Consider the following 22,062-nt stretch of genomic DNA (forward strand, 5'->3'; position numbering starts at 1 on the left):
TGCTAAATAACGGAAGAATCTCCCTTGGAGTAAAGGATTACTACCCTGCAAGGCAGACACCTTTAATGCATCTGACCGGTTTGTATCTCCCAAGCTCCTAAGGACTCCAAGGATTTCTGCAACACAGAAGTTGAGTACCCGAGCACCCCTGAGGTCGATCTGCCCTCTCAGAAATTCTGAGACCAGTATCCCTTGTGGGGACCATGCAACCTGAACTATTGTGCACCGTGTACTTTTGCAGTAGCATATGCTTTTTGGCAATCCCTGAGGCTGTGCTTCTGGCTACTTGTAGTCCTGACTCTGAGTAGTAATTTCACCGAAGATCTCCAGCCTACACTCCACAAGTGTTCCGTGGGCTGGTATTTCGTGATTCAGCTTGAGGTCCCTTTGTGATCCCCGGTCCGTTGGCCTGTTGGTCCCTGTGAAGGTAACTTTGATTTATCTTGGACTTCCCTGGTTGCTCCAGAAGTGCCCTGACTTCCCATAGCTTGGAGAGTCTCCAGAACCTTGCTGGTCCTCACCGTGACTGGTTTTCTCTGCCAGTGTGGGTTGCATTTGCCAAGGCTTGTTGGTGTTCAATCCGGACACTGACCCCTCAGCACTCGACATCCTTTGTAGGACAGCTCACCACCAGACTTTGGTCATCGTCGACATCTCATCATCTCACCTGAAGCACCCGACATCGGTGGGCATTAGTCTACCGAGCCCCTGGTCACCCTGAAGTGACCCAGACTCTGTCCCCTCCGCTTTCAGGTTCTTCTCACCTCAGATACAGGCTTGGATTCCACCAGACACTTTTCATCTTCCTGGCAGCAGCACTTTTTTGAGTCATGCCATTGAAAACAACAAAGGTTTCCGACACGACGACCCCTATGCACCCGGGTCCCCTGGGATAGGTAACACGGGTACTCCGGTACTCACAAGGGTGCCTTAGAACCTTATATGTTCCAAAGGGTTTTCTTGAAGTCCTCTCCGAAGTGTCCTTAAACTGTAAATTTCCAACCGTGAATTTCCTATAGAGTTGTGCGGAGCTTGCGTCTTTGTTCTCACACTGCACACGTCCTCTGTGGGTCCCCTGTGTCACTACTTTGGGTGGTTCCTTGGGGTCCCAGCGATTCTATGTGATCTAGGCACTGTGTCTAGTCAAGTCGTGGTTGTTATACCACTTTCTTAGTATATGGTTCGGTCTCCCCCTGGAGCCCGCTGTGTATTGTGCTATTTACTGTTGTTCTATTGATTAATAATTGTGTGCCGTGTGCTCTAATCTTGTTTAGAGGTTAGTAGAGAGTTTTCAGTAATAAATACATATATTTTATATATCTTTTGTGTGGTTCTCCTTTCATTTGGGTATTCAGGAGGTTCTATTCTGGTAAAACAAGCTGCTTTACATTCCTTTGAGACTTAGTATGAAGACTGCCCTCCACAGCTACCGCTAGGATAGCTTTCTTTAAAGGTTGTCTTTGACCTAATCATCAATAAGGGTCATTTGGACTGGTGCAAGGGGCCCACTTTAATTAGTGGACAGCATATGCCAGGCCACCTAATCATTAATAAGGGTCATTTGGACTGGTGCAAGGGGCCCACTTTAATTAGTGGACAGCATATGCCAGGTGAACCTCTCACACTACCTTCTCTAATATTAGGTCCTCCCTGCCCCCAAGAAAGATGCTGTCCATGTGTTTAGATACCCAGAGATCTATAGCCTGCCTGTTAACCTTAAACTAGTAAGCCTGAAAACAGTACTCGGACTCAAAGACTGTAAGCCGCTTTACGTCCTGTTACTGCTATGAAGATGGCAGTCTACAAGTGAGCACCTTCCTACTATCTCTGTTTCTCCAAAGCCAACTAACTCGCCTCATCTACTCACTCTTATATTGGGTCCAGACCCCTATTCAGGTATGGATCCTGTCTTGCGATACCCACTGAATACCAATCTGGAATTGGATAGCTTCGATGCCTAGAAAATAAAAATACTCAACCAATCTAACATGAAAGGCCTCCAAGATCTTCAAACACAGACTTCTCAATGTGCACCCAGAAAACCTCATTTCTGACCCTTACTTCTGCGTATCATAAAGGAGCCTTATACAACAATCTTATCTTCTACACAAAAAGAAGAGCTCATTGGAGAAAAGCTCTTTATGCAATACTCCTGATCTTAACATCCAGGAAAGCGTCACACAGCCTTGGACTATCCGTGGCTCCCGCGCCTACTTTCAATGCAAAAGTAACCATCTCCATTTATAAAAATGAGATTATGCTTGTCCAGTCATCAGACCACATCCTAGATTTATTACACAACGTTTTCCCTATCATAAAGCATGCAGTATCTAATAAGGACTCAGTACCCTCTAAGGTACACCCTAGTTTCCCACAGGTCACAAAGTCACCCCAACTAATGTCACTGCACTGCCTACCCACATCTAATGATCCACCCTTGACCACACTTCGCTCCAACATAGTAATCAGCCCACACAGTACCAACTCTTCCACACCCCTCGAGGGGGGGAAGTCACTCCCATTGACCCACCAAACCAATCAGCGCCTACATGTCACTATTGGAACGAGGATCACAGAGATGCACAGCAAAGAAGATATCACTACCACCCCAACCACACCCTCAGTTTTCACCCCTTTAGATAATCTTATCTTGCCCATTATCCTGAAAGAGCGTAAACATTTCCTATAGAATTACGCATTACTATTCGCAACCCTGCCTTGGGCTTCAGACATAAAAATGCATTTTAAAAAATGGCATGCAGACATTTGGAGCTGCAAAATGAAAACATGAGGCTTTGATATTCACAGACTTTAGTCAGATGTTTTCTATTTAATAAATCATGTAAACCATTGCACAATTAATTCATAGTCTGATTTAATGTGGCTAGTTTGGATTGTCTCCTTATGCAATTTTAGTTTGCAAACATGTTAAATGTGTGCAGTAGTAGAATATAGTTGTACTAAATTAACACAACATTTTAAATGCAGGAACACAGAAACAGTTCATGATTCAGCTCTTGCTGTGAAAGCTCCAGGTGACCTTCGAGATAAGAAAAGGAATTTTTCTTTCTGTGTGGAAGAGAGAACGCTTGGCATAATTTACAGCATGTAACCTCAGAGCCTTATCTATTTAGTTGCTGGAAATGTTAAACAAAGCCTCAGTTAATGCTTTGCTTTAGAGAGAATAGGAAAAACACGCACTTTAAAAATGCATTACCATGTTATGCTTTAATGATTCTTGCTTAAATAACATAGTTCTTTTGCAGCTAATGTTACGTGTGTAATTAAAAATAAAAACGTTATATTAAAATAAGATGCAAAATATGTTGTGAGAAGGATTTTTGCCGGTCTGATGGATGACGTATGCAAACTGCGGAATGGTGGAAGTGAGAATGCTGGTTTCCAATTGGATGCAGGATGAAAAAATGCCACCTGCTTTGTAAAAATGTTTTTTATATAAAAGCGTTCCTAGATTAGGAGTTTCAGAACCCTTGCAGAAGCCAGAAGCAGACTCAGACAGATTTAGGGGCGGAGAACTTTGCCAACTTTTTCAGACCTGCAGAGGAGGGGAGGACAGGCCTTGATGGAGAGCACAACTGAGGCAGACAAAGGCAGATTAGATGCAGGCTTTGTTCCATCTGACTTTTATTAAAATCCCCAAGCTTTGTGTTTTGACTAACTGGCTTTGCCAAGGCTTATTTGCACTAAGCTTTATTTCTCTTTATGGGAGATTCCGCAATTATTTATTATTGATTTAGATTCATGTTAATATCAATCTTTCTTCTATTGTTGAACTCTTCATGAGTTCTGATTGACATCATGTGTGCCTCATTTTCTAAGAATAGGGATTCTTTCTATTATGGAACACGATGTATGGAAATTATAATATGCTCTGTACTACCTTTATTTTTCTTTTATCAATTCTGTAATCTTATTCATACCTGACTAATGAATGAAGAGTCAGAGAACCTTAAACTTTAATTAAGAAAATAAATCACTTTTAAACTACACTCAACTCTCATTATTGACTAAAATGTCTATTTGCATTTGATAATTTGACAATGTTTGTGAAGGAATTCTTTTGGTGATAATAGAGTGGCAAAGATTCATCAATGTGAGCGGAAAAAAGGGTAATGGTAATTAAAGGTAACTGTGCCACATTTTCTAACTTACCAAAGAGAGATTACTGTGAAATTTCTGCATTATTAGTTTGATAGTCGAGGTAATGTTAAACACCTTGACAAAAAGGAGCATAGTTTAGGTTAATGCCCTGAATGGAGCTACAAAATAATTGCCCAAGTTAGAATAAAGATCCAAGTCCCAAAAAGTCCTGATTTTATTGCCCAGAACTTGAAGACTGACAAAGCGGTATTAGAAGGCACTGCAAGTAGAGAGTTGCTGAAGAAGGTGTATGTATTAATAGGGAGAAATGTGTTGCGGTAATGTTTGATAGCAGTAATTGCATTGGATTGGATTGTGGTATGCTGTCATTGCATTTGAGATAAATGTGTTGGATTAGATCGTGGTAGGCAGTAATTCCGTTTGCAGTCATCGCATTTGTGGTAATTGTATGGAGTGTGCTAGATTGTGGTAATGGTTTGATTGTGTGATGTCTTGCAGGGTTGGAGTGAAAGTCGCTTGAATGTGGTTTCGGGCTGAATGTGGTCCAAGGATAGAGATTTGAGTTTCAGGTCCAAAAGTGGCCTCAGATTCCAAGATATATTGAAAGGCGTAAAAGACACCGAGATGGTGATTGTCTCACCAGAGAATTGAGGAGTTGCCATTAGACGCTGTCAACAGCTCCACCTAAGAGAGGGAACTTTGTGTGAATGGGACAAATGTGAATCACGTAGTAGACAGGGATTCAGAGCTGTGGGTTGAAAGAAGCATCTCCTTTTGCCAGAGAGCATCAAGGACATTCGCACTATGTTTACACATGCCTAGTATCGGTCCTGTAAACAGTGTTGTCACAACGTGAGAGCAGATATGGCTCTTTCACCCAGACTCACACTTTTGGAAGCCCCAATAGTAGTTGGAACCAGGGCTGGACTGGGAACCAAAACCGGCCCTGGCAAAGTGCTCGGCCACTCCCCCAAGGGGGGAGCTGTTTGCCAGGGCCGGTATCGGCCGATTTTGTTGTGGGTCAATTTTGCAGCTATGCTGCAAAAACGGCCCTATAACAAAAACGGCACGCCAGGGGCCCAAAATTGGCCCCCAACCTGGTGGCCCACCGGGAAAATGCCCGGTGCCTGCTACGGCCAGTCCGGCCCTGGTTGGAACTAAGGCCTGATTTGGCTAGGTTGGAGTGTGCTCTGCTTCCAGAGCCAGAGGTTTTAAGTCTGGTCTTCAATGATAAGGAAGTGTTTAGTGTTCAAGGCTTCCGTTTCACTTTGTTTTGAAGTACAATGGTTATCAGATTGTCAGTAAGGTTGTTAAATCTCAATTGAGTGGCCATGCGATTTGGTTGATACCCCAACCAGTGGGATCTTGACGACTGGAACGGTCGTAATGCTTACTACTGAGTGTGTCATATGGATAGCTTGTGCCCCCAACCTTACTTTGTCAGTTTTTAGGTGATACAACTTTTCAAATGCTCTTGGGCCATTTTTATGACTTTGTTGAATTTTCTTAAGTGATAATATGTACTTCCAATTGATGTCCGGCAGTGTAAATTTTCTGCTGCCTAAGTACCTAAGTATGCTACCTAAGTCATCCCTCAAGACTGTAGATTCAGAACCCACCAGGACAGGGGCTCTAAGTTCTAACTACCATGATCCTACAGAGCAATCGTGGACTAAGCCAGAGTTGTGGGTGAGTTTGAAAAGTGACAATGTGATGCAATGCTTGTGTTTTCATTGATAAGCACCAAAAAAAGTTGACATTTAGTGAGACGTGCCTCAAGTGTTCTCTGTCCGGTTCTCTTGGACACTTAAGGCTCACAGAAATGGATGTTGGTGGTTACACTGCAAGAAAGGTGTAAGCACACTGCCTAGGCTAATGATTTAATGGGAATCCTTAGACACGCTTGACAGGATATTGATGCATGCTTATCTACTTTCTGAGGGGTGAAGATATCACTTCCCTTTTGTTCATGAGCCAGCCTTAAGTCAAGGAAATTACTACCCAAGCAAAAAAGTATTTTGTTTTGACCACAGAAGTAAAACAATTCAGATAGGTTACCTGTTGTCAAAACTTTTTACATGCCGCTTAACTGTTTTCATTTTAACATATAGGGAAAGAAAGCTGGAAAACAGACTGAGCTCCTCCAACAGAATAGGAGCTGCAAGAGAAAGAGAGTCACGGGCCTTAGGCTAAAATAAAATGATTATTTTGATACTGAGAAGGACTTTGAGTCAGTTAGTAAGGAGTTCTTATTTGGTAGGTTGGCTAGGTTTCACTTTGGCCTCGTCTTTATTCATTAGAGGAGATTCCAGATCACCTTGTGCCAGGGTGAAGATGGGGGAGAAATCTAGAAGGGATGAGACACAACAGTGATGCTCTCCATTAACAATGCTATTTGTTCTGGAAATCGAATCGCTGGAGGCACACATGAAAAGGTTTATGCGAGTTTGGGGAATGACCATAGGTGACACCTTGCACTTAGTCTCACTGTATGTCGAGCTTATATGTGGAACCCCAAGCAGGCTACTCCTTGCCTGTTGTAACATCCAGGAGTGTTTGAGGGACTGTCCAATATTTGACATAACCGGCACAAATTCAGAGTATTTCCTTTGGGTGGTATGGCACACAAAAAAGAGACATGTCAAAGTTGGGACAAATGTGACAATATCATGTATTTAAATATTTGGGATACATGTTGCCCGGCAACGTTATGATGTGGATACATTGAATTTCAAGAGAGTCATCAGTAACCAAAGGAGTCCTGTCACATTTTGGTAACCCTATCACTCTTTATGTGGTTGACATGCCACTGGTAAAAATGATTATGATCCTGAGATGCTTTTACCTGCTACAGAGAGTAGTGTGCCATGTTCCGGAACCTGTATTTAAAGTACTGGAAACTTTCATATGCCAGCTGGTATGGACGAGCTCAAGGCCAAATGTTAGGCTTATGATTTTGAAACTTAAATATAAGCAGGAGGGCTAGGTCTTCAAGATTTTGAGCTACACTATCTGGTAACTATGATACAGTAGCTGGTATGCTGGGTGAAGGCTAAATCAAATGCAAAGCAGTAACTCTTGGTGGGTATGTTGGGCGCTCAAGACCTAAGGTTGATGTGTGGAATGCAGGTCCAGATAGGCCCTAATGTTCTGTATCTGGTTTATCTGGTGTCTAAGGTATAAAAGTGGTACCCATGTAGGAAGGAGGGTGGTTATCCATTGCATCCGAAGGTGGCACTTTGGAGACTCTCATGATTCTCTGTGCTTTAGACAGAAGCAAGTGTAAGAAATGGATTCAGGGGCATGCTTGTAAATGCTTGTAAATGACCAGGCAAATATACAGATTTTGCAATGGCTTGGACAGTTCCTGATGATTTCTAGGTTGCCCGAGAGGCTTTGCCTAAAGAAAGCTTATGCTGTGTGGTAGGCAAGACCTTAGAAGGAAAATATTATCTGATGGCAGAAACATACTGTTGAAGTCCAAGAAATGTTGCAGACTCCAGAGCAGGTAAGAATTGGAACCTTTATTCTGATCATCCACTCTCCTCACAATCAACAGTCAGAGAACTCAACATTCTAACATGAACTCCCCATGGGAGGTTCTAAAGGACAGGGCAGGTGAGGGGGGAACGGAATGTACCACCTAGGGAACCCATTATCAAGATTACAACACATCTCCTTTATAGAGGGAAACAAAAATGTATATAAAGACAACATTATGAGATGGCCACAAGTCTTTCATGACTCCACGTCTGCCCATTCTCTAAGTGAACTACATTCTTGCCCGCTTTGTCCACTCGTAGGGGAACATAGTACTTGCTCGACCCGGGTTGCATATGAGTGGGTTTCTTGACAACCACAGGTGTATCTGCCTTGAAATCAACATTTTTGACCCCATGTTTTTTGTCATACCACAACTTGTATTTTTGTTGATGTAGATTAACTTTCTAATTTCTCTGATCTAGATCAAGCTAAACACTTTAACCACCCTCCAACCACCTGGTGTTCATTTTGGTGCTAGGTTTCCTCCCTCTCAGGAACACAAAGGGAGACACTCCTGTGACACTGTTGGGTGTGGTGTGGTATGCCCATATACACTCTCTGAGGGAATCTTCAACATTGAACCCATTGGCATTGCCAGTTGAATGTGTTCTTTCACCAGGCGATTCACCCTCTCTACCATACCGTTTGCTTTAGGACGATAGAGTGCAGTCTTCTCATGTTTTATGTTTAGTTCATCCAAGAATTCTCTCATTGTTTCAGACACAAATATAAATGTTCTTTAGGAAAGAGATGAGATTGTTCGTTTTGGTGGATGACGTAAACTTGAAATGTACCCAATGCGAGGTGTAATTGACAAGAACAAACATGAACTTTTTCTGGGGACCGAGGGCCTCCATTGGGCCAATTATGTCTATGACCAGTTTGGTCCATGGTACCATGGGGACATCGACAGGGGAGAGAGGGACTTTGTGAAGGACTTTGCTTTTGTCGCTTTTAGCACAGCTGGAGCATTCTTTGACCTTGAGTTCAATCATTGAATCCATTTTAGGAAACCAAAAGCAACTTCTAACTTTGTTTTTTGTGAGGCTCCTGCCTAATTATCCCTCAGGGGCCAGATCGATTATTTTATTCCTCAAGTCCTTGGGTGGAATGACCTTATCACCCCAATGTATCCGAACAGACATAAGTATTAGTTCAAGTCTAACCTCCCAGTAATCTCCGATGATGTCAGGGACTTCAGAAAGTTTTTTTGCCAACCGTTGATGATGAAGTCTTTGAGTACCTTCATGACTTTGTCTTTCTTCATGTTCTCATCCCACTCTACTTCTGTTAGTGAGGGAAGATGCATCAAAAAATGGGGACATCTAACTGTTCCTCACTGTGGTTATCCATGAGGGGTGACCAGGATAAATAATCCACAACCACGTTCTCAGGGCCTGGTAGATATTCTACTTTAAAGCAGAAGTTTTTAAGGCCCAGGACCCATTTGTTTATCCGTGGGGGATACATTTTGGGTATGTTTGGATTAGAATATGAAAGTTAACGGCTTGTAGTCAGTGTGTATTACAAATCTTATACCCCACAAGAGTAAAATGGTGTACTGCCCAGAAGCATGCCAATGCCTCCTTCTCAATGACTGAGTAGTTTCGTTCTGCGGAGCTGAGGGATCGGGATGCAAACGCTATGATGGTTTCATCTCCTTTTTGAGAGAGCATGGCTCCTAACCCTCTACCAGATGTATCCGTAGTTAGTACAGTTTTCTTATTATGGTCAAATGTACTTAGAGCAGGTGAGTCCAGAATGCGTTGTTTTATCATTTTGACCATATCATTGTGTTTTTCTTCCCATTCAAACATTGTATTTTTCTTAAGGAGATCACGTAATCCATCACATAGATCAGCAAAGTTCCTCTCGAACTTGGACATATTATTCTACTAGTCCAAGAAAAGATTTGAGTTCATCTTTGCTCGATGGATATGGAGCATCCTTTACTACTTGGATTAAGCTGTGCTTGAGCCTAAAACCATCTATGGAAATAGTATGCCCCAGATAGTCAACTGACTTGACCTTGACCTTACACTTTTCAAGTTTCACTGTTAACCCTGCATGTGAGAGTTTCAGGCATACTGAGTTGAGGGTGGCATCATGCTCCTCTTCTGTTGCTCCGTACATTAGTATGTCATCTTGGAAACAGAGGGTGTTATTGACTCCTTTAAGAATGTGTTGAATCCCTTTTTGAAAAATGGAAGCTGCTGAGGGAAGGCCGAACGGCATTCTTACAAACATATAGGCCCCAAAAGGTGAAGTAAATGCTGTCAGCGGTCTTGATTCAGGGTGAAGTTCTACATGTTGATACGCCATAGATAGGTCGATGACCGAAAAATAACATGCTTTGCCCATAGTACTTAACATCTCGTTTATGTTGGGGAGAGGAAATCTCTCTACCCAGATGTTTGCGTTGAGACAGCGGAGGTCCACACAAAGCCGAATACCTTGTCCATTGGCCTTGGATGCAAGAACCAATGGTGCTAGCCATTCAGAAGCTTCAATGGGTTGGATGACATCCATTTCACACAGTTTATCCAATTCCATTTTAAGAGTTTCCCTAAGACGTAGTGGACCTTGACGTGTCTTGTGCACCACAGGCTTGGCACCTAGTCTGACTTCGATTTTATGTTGAAAGTCTCGTAATTTACCTAGTTTATCCGTGAACAGATTAGGAAAAGCTTCCTGCAAGGGCCTGTTGTTAGGAAGATCAACTAGGATGACTTGATTCTTGTCATTAGGGTCCAGAATGATACCCAACTCTTTCTGGTGTTGCCATCCAGCAGATTCGCTCCACTCTCAACTATGTACACCTTGCCTACTGTGGATCTACCTTTAAAGTCTATGTGGCTGTTTACCACGCCCACAAGAGGAATGGGGTCGCTGGTGTATCCTTCAGGTGAAATATCTGGAGGATTTAAGGTGGCCTTGTTACGACCCAGCAAACTCTCAAAGTCCTTAAGATTTACCAACGTGAACGGGGAACAGGAATCAGCATATACTTCTAATGGTTTGTTGTCAAAGAGTATTACACACTTGGGGTAATTAGGTTTGGAACCAAAATCACTGTCTTTTACTTGGAACACAAATTTAACCGGTGGTTCTTCGTTAGAGTTGACTATTTTGACAGTATTACTCACCCCATCTCTACACACTCAGGCTAAGTGCCCTCTCCTATTACACTTTTTACATAAAATACTTTGTGCTGTACAAAAGGGGCTGATGGCCAGATGGTTGCTGCTGCCACATCTAAAACATTTTAACCCATGACCCTCTTTAATAGGTTTATTGGATGGGATTTCTTTAGTGCCCACTTTGTTAGATATTTTAAGTACTTCACTGTTAGTGACCTCTACTTGTACAGAAGCCACTATTTATTCTTTAGCTTTCATTTCTTTTACACACTTCACCATATGTCCAATCGACTGTGCAATAGAGATAGCATCTCTAAGAGTGGGTTTTTTTGCGAGTAACTTCTCTTCGACCCTGCTGTTGTTCATGCATCTGACAAGTTGGTCTCTTATGAGGGAGTCATTGAGATCCCCAAACTCACATAACTGGGTAAGACCTCTTAAAGCTGCGATATAATTATTTATATGTTCATTCTTCCCTTGTACTCTGCTAAAGAATTGATGTTGTTCGAGTACCACATTGACCTTGTCTCCAAAGTGTGCCTCTAGCTTCATAAGTGTGATATCGTACGCATCAAAATCATCGTCGTCATCCACTTTGGGATCAGGTAGAGTTTCATACACTTTACGCCCATGAACACCCAAGTTATGCAGTAGTATATGTTGTTTTCACAACGCTGAGCATTTCTCACCCCCCATTACGATCAGGTACGATTCAAATAACTTAGTCCAATCCTTCCAGTGGATCTCGGGGTCACCACATTCATTCAGAAAGGATGGTGGTTGACAGATACCATGATTGCCGATAATAGAAAGTAGGGAGTATAGCGCATGAGAGAGAAAATGAGGAAACTCACAGGGGCAGTAACAATTATAAAAGGCAGATTCAAGGGGAAATAATGTTAGCAATAATACTGGGCGAAGTCTAGAGCTGAGACTGGAGAAAAATAGAAGAACAGGAGAGTCACCAATGTAACACACAGTATGAAGGCTCCTGATTAATTACTTTGTTAGAACCCTTTTCATAGAGCCATTGAGTATGAGGGGGATACTGGGCCACACTGTGATGTTTGAGGCCTTTTACTCATGACCTCCTGGAGCCAGGCCTACTATGGATCCTGAACAACTGGACCAAGTACCCATTCTGTACTTGAATGTTGGTGCTAGCTGTGGACGAGGCTCCCTGAGTGGTGGGGTGGTGACGTTTTGATACAGGTAAATAAAGGTGACTTATAACTCACAATGCACACAATATGCACAATTAATAAATGTCCAGTCCAATAGTTACTTTTATAAGAAAAAGAAGTCTTTTATTTCTAACTGTACACATACAAAGGAAAAACAATACTCCTATGCAATAACATTGAGGTTGGGTCTCTACTAGTTGTCAGTAAAATCCCTGTCCCACCCTCTACCTTGTAACCTGTCCCAAGTTATTCTCTGGGGGCCACATCCACGGAATCCATATTACTAGGCCGTACTCAAGGGTTTCCCTTTGACTCCTTAGCTATTAGTCAAAAGTGTATTTTGTGTCCCAAGCCCGTTAGCTGCAAGTCCCACAGGGGACACACAGGGCCAATTCCAATCTAACCCCCTCTGGCGGGATGGAGGTGTTCAGCGCTGCAGTCAGTGCCCTCTCTGTTGGAACTCCAGAGTCCAGATTCTGTTTGGCAAAGAAAGGTCAAGTGCAGTTCACACAGCAGCACCTGGCAGGATAGGCTCTCTCCATTGAGCAGCACCGCCGGCTTGTCCAGCGATCGGAGCTGCTTCCGCTCAGCCAACACGAGGTAAGTCACTCCACCCCTAACACAGGGGGAGGATTTACCGGCACCCGACTAGAGCTTCAGTGAGTGTGCAACGTCTTTTGCAGTGTCCTTGCAATCCTGTGTGATTCAGTCAGGTGCAATTGGCAGGTTTGACCTGCTGGTCACTGCAGTAATCCCCTTGTCTGTTCCACGACCCAAACACTTGGCAACACTAATACCGGCAGCCCCTCCTGGCATACAGAGTTGCCACATTACTCACAATAATGCGCAGACTCTGCCAGTGCGATAAATCTGACTATGACAGCCCCTCCTGATGTACGAGTTCACAGATCTCAGTGGACACAAGTATCAAACTTCTGGCCCAAATAATTTTAACTGTGGTTCTCTCTGGCATAGGGGTCACTGCGGCCTGGTCGTGCTGGCCTGGCGCTTCCTGCACAGCAGTCTTCACACAGCTTAGACCACGACAGCCTTCTCCTGGCATGCAGGAGTCACTGGACCGTATCTGCACACAGGCTACAACCCAATCAGTGTGAAGCTGTTCTCTTCACACCTGACTCAGGGTGTCCTCTCCGTAGGGCTCCCCACTGGACCTCGCTGCCTCCAACACACTCCTCTTCTACACAGGGCCCCTGGTCTTAGTCCCTGGTCTTGACAAGCAGACAGGGGCCATTGCTCCAGGGCAGGTGATCTTAGTTCCCCCTGGGTGATGACACCTCACCAGCAGGGAGACTAGCACACCTTGTCCCCCAATCCTGGTCACAGGCAGAAGTCTTGCATAGCTTCCCCTTCTCACGCAACCCGCCTGGCTGCTTGGCAGATGACAAAGTTTAGGGTCTCAACCTCCCATTCCTAAAGTCCATTCCCAGACATCAAAATGTGATTTGGGGTCTGAATCTTTGAAGTTTTACATTGGAGTTCCGCTTCTTTTGAAGTGCCCACTTCTATTTAATTTCTTTCCCCTTGAAAGGATGTCTGTCACAGCAGGCGAGACTCTGAAGCTGATTGACCCACTACACAATTCACGTGAGTGACCAGAGTTAACACCTGGATGTCAGCCACAGTGATATGCACATCAAAGGGTTAATCCCAGGTCCGAGTCCTACTCTTTATGATTTCCTTATCAGACCCATCCCCTTTCCTAAGATGCGCCCAGACCCCTTCAATTTAATGTACAAATGCAGGCACACTTACTCAGTGTAAATTCACAGTACACTTACTGTCCAGCACTCTTCCCTCCATGCGTTGTACCATCACAAGTGCACAAGCATTCAGTACACGCATTCAGACTGTGTGCACTGTTCAGCACTGAAGCTTTTCCATACTGTACCAGGATGTGCTATTTGCAAACACTCACACTTCCAGCAAACACACTCACCGTATGCGCCACACAATACTTTCCCCTTCAAGTATTGTACTTCATGCAAGCACACATACAATAAGCATATGTTTTCATTGTGCACTCACTGCACAGTACTACATCTCTAATGTAATGCATTCCTCGCAGACATATATACACTCAGCATATACACTAATCCCACATTTACCACTCCATACCGCTCTATCTCTGTACTGCACCCTACCCAGGCACACATACATCCAGCACAGAGTCACTCCTCTGGACCATCACGGCACTCCACATGTACCTCGTGTTAAGCACACAGCAGCAGCACTTTTAAAAAAGTGAGGGAGCCTGTAGCTGTCACTCCAGTGACACAGGGTAAAAAATGACCTGTTCACTGCTACTGATCACTACACACCGATAGTGTGTAGTGGGTACCGATAATTAGGAGTCCTTGGGAAAAAGAAATGTTTTAAGGGCCTTTCGAAACTTAAAATAGCAGGGTTCGATACGAATCCGACTGGGGAGAGAGTTCCAGTTTTTTGCCGCATTTACAGAGAAGCGGCGACCCCCTGTGCGTACCTTCCTAACTCTGGGAACCGTGGCTAGGTTTCCGAGGTCCGACCGGAGAGCCCGAGATGATTTGGAGGGGCAGATCAGGCTCCTGAGGACAGGAGGTCCTTTACCCTGAAGAGCCTTATGGGTGATGCATAGCGATTTAAAGATGACTCTTTCGCGTATTGGCAGCCAGTGAAGTGCTCTCAAGACCGGTCTAGCCGAAGATCTTCTTGAGGCACCCGCAAGCATCCTGGCTGCAGCATTCTGCACCCGTTGTAGGATATTGATGGTAGCTTCAGGAGCTGCTAAAAACAGGGTGTTACTATAATCCAGTCTGGATAATATTAACCCCTGAATCAGTAGTGTCCTGGACTGGGGAGGCAGGAGAGGGAGAGCTTTCCGTACTGATCGTAGTAGGCCAAAACAAATGCCTGCAACTTTCTGTGCCTGCGTCTTAAAAGTTAGGTCGGGCTCAAACCACACCCCTAAGCTTTTAATTTTATCTTTCGGTATGGGCGACTCACCCAAGTAGGGGGGCCAGACAGCTTTGGGGAGAGATGTAAAATGATGACCCAGGAGCATGATCTCTGTTTTTGCTCCATTTAGTTTGAGCCGCGAACTGGACATCCAGGAGAATATTCCGGCAAGGCAGGCGGAGAGGTTATCCAGACATCCCTCTTGTTGGGTTAGCGAGACGACTAGTTGGGTGTCGTCCGCGTAGGTGACTGTTTTGATCCTAAAGGGAGCCACCACCTCCTCCAGTGGGGCCATATATATGTTAAACAAAGTAGGGCTCAAAGAAGAGCCCTGAGGGACTCCACACTGGAGGGGGGTGGATTTAGACAGTACACCACCTTCCCAGATTCTGAAAGAGAGGTTATTCAAAAAGGATGTAAGCCATTTCAGGGCCATTCCTGTTACGCCCAGTCTGGCGAGACGGTGAGTTAGAGTTTCGTGGTCCACCGTATCAAATGCTGCACTTAGATCCAGGAGGATCACAACAGCGGATCCTCCTGAATCTAAGATACACCTTGCCTCCTCCGCCACCACTATCAGGGCTGTATCCATGCCTTGCCCCGGACGAAAACCCGTTTGGGAGTTGCTCAGCAGCAGGTTATTTTCGAGGAACCCGGAGAGCTGCTGATTGACCATTTTTTCGGCAATTTTGCCAAGGCCGGGTAACAACGAAATCGGGCGGAAATTGGCCAGGTCCGAGGGATCAAGCCCCGTTTTTTTTAAAAGGGTTTTGACCCTGGCCTGTTTCCAACTAGGTGGCACAGCCCCGCAGGAAAAAGAGGCATTTAGAAGCTCTGTTGCCAATGGGGCGATCGTATCTACGATCCGCTTAAGGATATACATGGGCGCAGGATCAGACGGAGAGCCACTTTTCAAGGAAGATAGAGCTTTACAGAAGTCATCCCTGGTAATACAACTAAAGGAGTCCAGCCGGGGGCCAGAAGTAGGGGCCAGGTCCATGTCGTCATAAGAAACAGAGACGTTCTGCGGTAGACTATCAAGGATTCTTAATATCTTAGAATCAAAGAAGTCCGCTAGTTGATTACATCTTTCTTCTGTGCATTCCAGGGTGCTTACTGGAGAAGGAACCTTAAGTAGTTGTTTAACTATTTTAAAAGTTTCTCTCGAGGAGTTGGATGACACATTTATTTTATTCTCAAAGAAAGCCACCTGTGCTTTTTTCAGGGAGGTTTTATAGAGTCTCAGGGCAGATCGGTAAGCCGCTTTATTATTAACCGCCCAGTCTTTCCTCCATCTGCGTTCCAGTTTTTTGCAGATTTAAAAGTACTACTTTTCTTTGTGACTGTTTTAAGAGGTAGTACCGCATCCAGGGAGTCTTCCTGCTATCTCCCCAGCAAGTGGTTAGCATACAGAGCTATTTCACCAGGGTGATTGATAAACAGAAAGTCATAGAAAGTGCAACAGTGTTGGTACTTTAAAATAAATAACAGTTTCAGTCTAGAAGAGCTGTCAGCGAATGTCTCACCATTGGGGTGTTTGTCTAGAGGTGAGTATTTGCGATGATGGCTACATAAGTAGATTCAGGAGGTTTAGGTTCAGACGGGACGTGGGGGTTTTAATGTGAAGAAGAGGAAGGCGATGTAGAGAGAAGAAAATAAATATATTTGACACATAGGAGTGAAATATTTTTTTAAATATCACAATTCGCTCTGGATATGCTTCCCTAGACCAGTGTAAGAACCTACACAGCCCCATGTCTTTGAAAGCTCAGTAGAACTGAGGGAGAAATTATCTATTAATGTGGTTGCAACCAAGGCAGGCTTTAAGAGGAACTGTCCTGCCTAAAACAATCCCAGTTTTTCAAGAGGCCAAACCTCCTTTGCAATGGACTGTGGCGCCATGGATTTTCACACCCCACTCTGCCAGGAGGCAATTAAAACAAAAAAATAGGCTCACTGCTTTGTGCAGTGACCTATACTGTAACAATATCATAGTCAGACCTGCCAATTTCGAAAACACCATCACCATGTGAGTCAGGAGTGAGACATTTTGGATGGGGCCTGGAGGGGTGGCAGTGCTTTTAGACCATCACAGTCGTGGACATTGAAGAGGGCATGACTGGGTGAGGGGGTAGTTTTTATACCTGGTCTTTCCTAGGCAGCCACTCTTAACTCATTTCAAACAGAGAAAACCAAAGGGCCTCTAACACAGCATTTCATGCCTCCAGGTGGTTGCAAATCTACTGAGTTGGTGTTTCTAGTTGACTTCTTGGTCACAGTATGATATTGGCTCTTCGCCAGAAGACCATGTGAAGAGTGCTAACATCAAGGGCGCACAGTGGCACAGTGTAAGTTGGGAGGCCTGCCATAGTCTTCAACACTTATAGTAATATTGTTAGAGCAAAGGTGCATCAAAATATGTGCAGCCTGAGTGCAGAATTGTCGCTTTAATTTGATTAGTCTCCACATTTTGAATGAAGCCATTACCTTTGAAAATGGGACAGATCTTCCAGACACCGGCTGCTCCTTCCCTGTTGAACTGCCCCAGCGCCAACTCCATGTAAAATAGAGGCATCCCCGCAATAACCATGAAAAACAGGTAGGGGACCAGGAAGGCACCTGTTGAGAAAAAAAAGACATGCCTTATATTGACGATATGGTTGTCACAATCACCAACGTGCGTGTTCTCATGGTTACTTTTAATGCTAAGGGTGAACCCTTAGAAACTGCTCTGAAGGCGCCTTATCATTGACTATCTAGAGATGCCATTAGTTTGCCGTAGCATAGCCCATTAACCTGCAAAGACTGCTGCATGGTAAATAGTGATAAAATAGTAATAGTAATGCCAAAAATATTTGTGGTTTGGGGTGTTAATATTAATCTAATACAAAATGTGCAACATTTTCCTGCTGCAGCTTGTATGGTTGATGGCAGCTTCTGTTGACTTGATAAAATATTGTGCTAATAAACTTTTTTTTAAATAATCCTAGCGGAAATTATAACAAAAATAACAACAGTAACAAAAAGAGCAACATCATATTAACAATAATAATGAGTGTGTTAGTATCATTATTATAATTATTATTATATATATTAGTATTCCTATTATTTGTGTTATTATTATTAATATTATTATTATTATTATTATTATTATTATTATTATTATTATTATTATCATTAGTATTGTTAATAATAATAATAATAATAATAATAATAATAATAATAATAATAATAATAATAAAAATAAAAAAATAAAAATAATAATAATGTAATTGTTCTTATTATTGTTAATTTCCTCAAGATTAATACTAATAATTATATGTATTATTGGTATTATCATTATTAACATAATAATGCTAATAATTATAAGAAGAAGTAGAAAGAAGAATGAAAATAATAATAATCACAAAGGTAAAAGTAACGGTAAAGGTAAATGTATAGAGCAAACAACCACTCACAAGGATTCTCTATGTGCTGTCGATCAGATACTCTTATACTAAACATGAATACTTATGTACGACATTTATTTCCCTCTGCAATGTTTGAGATGATGGTATTGAAAACAGGTGCAATACTTTGCTATCCTTAGCTCTTAGGTGATGGTCTGCAATCAGTACTCTTGTCTCTTTTTCCTACCCACAAATGCATAAGCAAGACAAGCAATTGTGTATTTGTTCATTCCAGCCTGCCTAAAGGACTTCTGCACTTCTTTATGCAGGTTGTGTTAATTTTAACACGTATGGCGTAATGCAAGTTTAAGAAACTCACAAGTGATCTTTCTCCCTGGGTCCCTGGGTCTTCACGCCACCTCAAACTGTACACCATCCAGTACAATGTATGTACAGTGCTTTCAAGCAGTTGTGTTTCTCTTCTGACCGGGTTCTAGGTTCAGTCTGGACTGATCAATACTCTTTCATTAGGACTTATTGCTTTAGGGACAACAAAAGGCTTGAATATGTCTACTGAACTAACTAAACAATGGTGGCATGAACTACAAAATTATTTAAACTGAAAATATAGTAACAATTACATGTAGGAATGTATTATATAGAGAGCAGAGCATTCATGCCCTAATGTATCATCACTTGATTAGGTCACCAGTTATTGAACTGATCAAACCTCAAAGAATTTGCCAACATTTTGCTATTCCCCAAACTTGATTGATCAACCTTCCAACACTGTCACACTATTTCTTGTCCAGGAGACAATAAAGAATGTATTGCTGAGGTCGCCATGTTCCTCACACTGACCTATATCTCTATTAAAAGTTACTAATGTCTAGCTTTACAAAATGTATCTGTTTTTGCTGAAGATTCTTGATATGACAAGCTGCCATGAGCTACAGACATTGATTGAAGAGCCGGTAATCCTGTCTGAATGGCAGCCTGATAAGCCACTCACTAACACTGTGCCATTTCTATTGGATTTTCACAACAACATGGACATGTGGACATCATAGAATAGAAATGGACTGTCTTCATTAAACGTCATCTCTAGTTCACTTTCAATATCCAGGCAACAATATTTAGATCAAAAGTTTGTTAAATTGGTGAGGGTTTTCGAGGCCCTCACAATCTGGATGTTAGATTTTCTAGCAAATATGCCTAAAGGATTTTTATGTGTGTAGTTGTAATTGAATACAAATAATCATAGAGGAACATCTCTTGACCTAATACCTCTGTTCAGCTCAATGAGAAAATGCTGCATAAGGTGGGGGGTTTATTAACTACTCATACTAATGCCATTGATTTTAAGCAGCACCTTCAATGCTGCCACGATTGACTATATTCTAAATGAAAAAATATGAACGTTGATGGCTACGAATTCAATGATTCGGAAATTGTCCATAACTGAAATTCTAATTACTGCTCTGCCACACCCTTGACTTCTTCTTTACATGTTGATCACTACAGTTTTTTATTTATTAAACCAAACGTTTGTACAGTCCATTGTCTGATTACTCTAAAAATCAAAATACAATAGTACCCATTCAAGAGTGAGGCCCCCAAAATTGAATTAACCCGGTAACAGTATGAAGTATTAGCAGCTCCCTTGTGAATTACAATAATTAAAAGGTCAGAGGTTAATCAGCATATTAAGTACATATCACCAAGAGACTCCAGCACCTGAAGGCAAATTAAATCTGTGGGTGAAACTACAGGTTGGAGGGTAAATGAGGAAGTACTGGGGAATGTTAGATTTAGAAATGCTAATTTAACTGTTAATTTCTCAGGGAACCCTCTGGGATCCACTTGTAAGCCCGGTAACATGCCCTCTGGAATTTACCACCCTTTTTGGTATCGTTAAGTATGAGGAGTAGACATAACCTCGCTGGCCCCAGAGACCTCATAGTGAGGTCATTGATGTAGTGGTTCCCTACAAGTTAAAACGTCGAACTCACTCTAACATAAAGAATTAGGCTTCTTGTCTCAAAGGCTAATTCCCTATCAGAGTTCTACTTGAACATTCCTACATCATGTTTGGTTCCTATTGGAAAATGGTCCTTAAGAACAGCCATTCAGCACTAAAAATTCACTCACATTCCAGGATTGAGGAAGAGGAATGTGTAATCTAAGAGATGACAGAAAACTGGCTCTCAAATAACGACACTACTCTGCATGTTTCTCTTCTGCCTCCTAATTTTGAAATCCTAACAGAGCCACTAATCCACCACAAATCTGTAATACGCTTGTGGTACCAAACTCTTTCATGCTTCAAACACATGGCTGTGTGGATCTCTCCTTGTCCTAATTCCTTCTTCGTAATTGTAATAATGTACCACAAACTGAGCTATAACTCAGCATCTGTTAAAGAAATTGTGGACATAACATTCTTGCTTAACATCATGCTGTTGGTTAAAGTCAACATCTCAGTAGATGACCAGAGCAGTAAGCAAGTTATACAAGCAATACCTCAAATATTTTGGACTCACCTGACTGATTGCCTCAACAACCAATCTGACAGGTCACACACTGGACCTGGACTTCACCTGTGGAATCACTACGGATTATTTCATGATTAAATGAAAAACCTTAATAGACCATTCACTGATCAACATTAATATCAAAATACAATGCTAGCCATCCAAGAGTGATCTAAATTTAATAAAGCACTGGATGAAAGTTTTAAGCGGATTAGAAAAAAATTCTACTAATATAGAACCCATTATCTCGATTGACGCTATTCTAAATGCTGATCTTGATGCCTTCCATAAAAACTGTCAAGAACACTTGGTATAATGCGTACTTTACAATTGTGAAAAAGTCAAACAAATGGCCCAAACTGGAACACAGGCGGAGGAAGACCCACACAAAATTCAACCTGAAGCTATACAAAACCTGTGTGTGAGAACAGAGCAGTCTATCAAGAAATAAGACATATTTAGCAACTTGAATCAATCAAACTAAGAGCTTAATTGGAAAGCTCTCCAAAATTAAAAATAGCTCAGCCCGAGGGTAATAAAAGATGCCACTATCATGTACGGCTAGCATGTTAAACGCCTGACTACATTCCGTGAAAATAAGGCCATCAAGATCTCAGCTATTTACTAGAAAAAGTGGGGACATCATCGAGCCCATCAATTTAACCTCCAACTATAAATGTCCCATTTTCATCTTCCAAGGCTCTTAATCTCCTGTAAATTCACAAATTAGTGGGAAAACTGGAATCTTCTGCAACGTCTATCAAACTTTGCAGAATTCCTACTACCAAAGATTACTTTGTCACAATTGCCCCAGGAATAATAGGAATCAAAGATGCCTTTGATACAAGGATTAGTGCCTAATGCTGTAAAACATTCAGTAATCACCCTTATGCTTAAACTACATTTGCCAACAAGTTGGACCAAGCAAATTGCAAGCTGCTATAATCTCCCTTTCATTAGCAAGATCGTGGAGGGGGAGGCAAATCAACAACTTGAAATTTGGATAACCAAAGAGCTTGCTATACAACATACATACATTCTTTAGACCACGGGAGAGACTAGAGTGCCTTTACAAACAGCAGAGAGGCTATGGTTACCCTCTAAGTGGGGAATAGAATGGGTACTCAAAATTCTTTATTCTTATGGGCATATCAGCTGCATATGAAACAGTGCAGCACAAACCTCAATGAGAAAT

At 42.4% G+C, this 22,062-nt stretch overlaps 1 protein-coding gene across 1 annotated transcript in view; it reads right to left on the reverse strand.

Annotated features, from left to right (window-relative positions):
• The window catches only part of SLC6A3 (solute carrier family 6 member 3), a 711,041-nt gene that overhangs the window by 662,156 nt on the left and 26,823 nt on the right, over nt 1-22,062 (reverse strand). Inside the window, exon 2 of the mRNA XM_078685725.1 lies at nt 17,432-17,563. Within this exon, the coding sequence (XP_078541851.1) occupies nt 17,432-17,563 (132 nt within the window). The remainder of the gene's footprint in view (nt 1-17,431; nt 17,564-22,062) is intronic.

Source organism: Lissotriton helveticus, chromosome 4_1 (assembly GCF_964261635.1).
Source record: "Lissotriton helveticus chromosome 4_1, aLisHel1.1, whole genome shotgun sequence".
In the NCBI taxonomy this organism is placed as follows: domain Eukaryota; kingdom Metazoa; phylum Chordata; class Amphibia; order Caudata; family Salamandridae; genus Lissotriton; species Lissotriton helveticus.